The sequence below is a fragment of the Atta colombica genome, unplaced genomic scaffold, assembly GCF_001594045.1.
Source record: "Atta colombica isolate Treedump-2 unplaced genomic scaffold, Acol1.0 scaffold228, whole genome shotgun sequence".
NCBI classification, from domain to species: Eukaryota; Metazoa; Arthropoda; class Insecta; order Hymenoptera; family Formicidae; genus Atta; species Atta colombica.
In genome coordinates, this window is record NW_017259325.1 from 1,009,119 (window position 1) to 1,009,630 (window position 512).

Sequence of the window (512 nt, forward strand, 5' to 3'; positions counted from 1 at the left end):
GAAAAGTAAATTCAAAGAAAAGAAAATTAGATGATATCATTTAATGCGCAAGTAATGACACTTATGTATACGTATTGAATACTTTTCAGTTGGATGCGACGATGTCGTCCAAGAACGATCTTCATAATGATCTTCGGACGATCTTCTGTTTCTCGAATACGAGAATGATTGTTCTTCTGTGCGGTTATTTTCAGTGAACACATAATACAGAAAAGTCGCTATTCCAACTCCAACTCCGACAAGTAATACTAATCCGGGGTACGTCATTTTCATTACATCTAAGCAATACGCGTACGACGAGTATATTTATCACTTAGCCTCATGTTTTGTGATTTTCGTAACGTTATCTACCATATCTAGATTTATACATTTGATGAAGAATCTAATCAATTATTAAAGATTCCCCTTAATTTTTTATCAATTGCAAGACAATCACTTTCTATCCAATTCTTGTATAACGGAAACAAAGTGTCACATATACACTAATCCTAACCTAATCTATCCACAAAAAT

At 33.2% G+C, this 512-nt stretch overlaps 1 protein-coding gene across 1 annotated transcript in view; it reads right to left on the reverse strand.

Moving 5' to 3' along the window:
- The window catches only part of LOC108688290, a 1,880-nt gene extending 1,368 nt beyond the window's left edge, over nt 1-512 (reverse strand). The window contains exon 1 of the mRNA XM_018194478.1: nt 83-512. Within this exon, the coding sequence (XP_018049967.1) occupies nt 83-273 (191 nt within the window). The 5' untranslated portion in view covers nt 274-512. The remainder of the gene's footprint in view (nt 1-82) is intronic.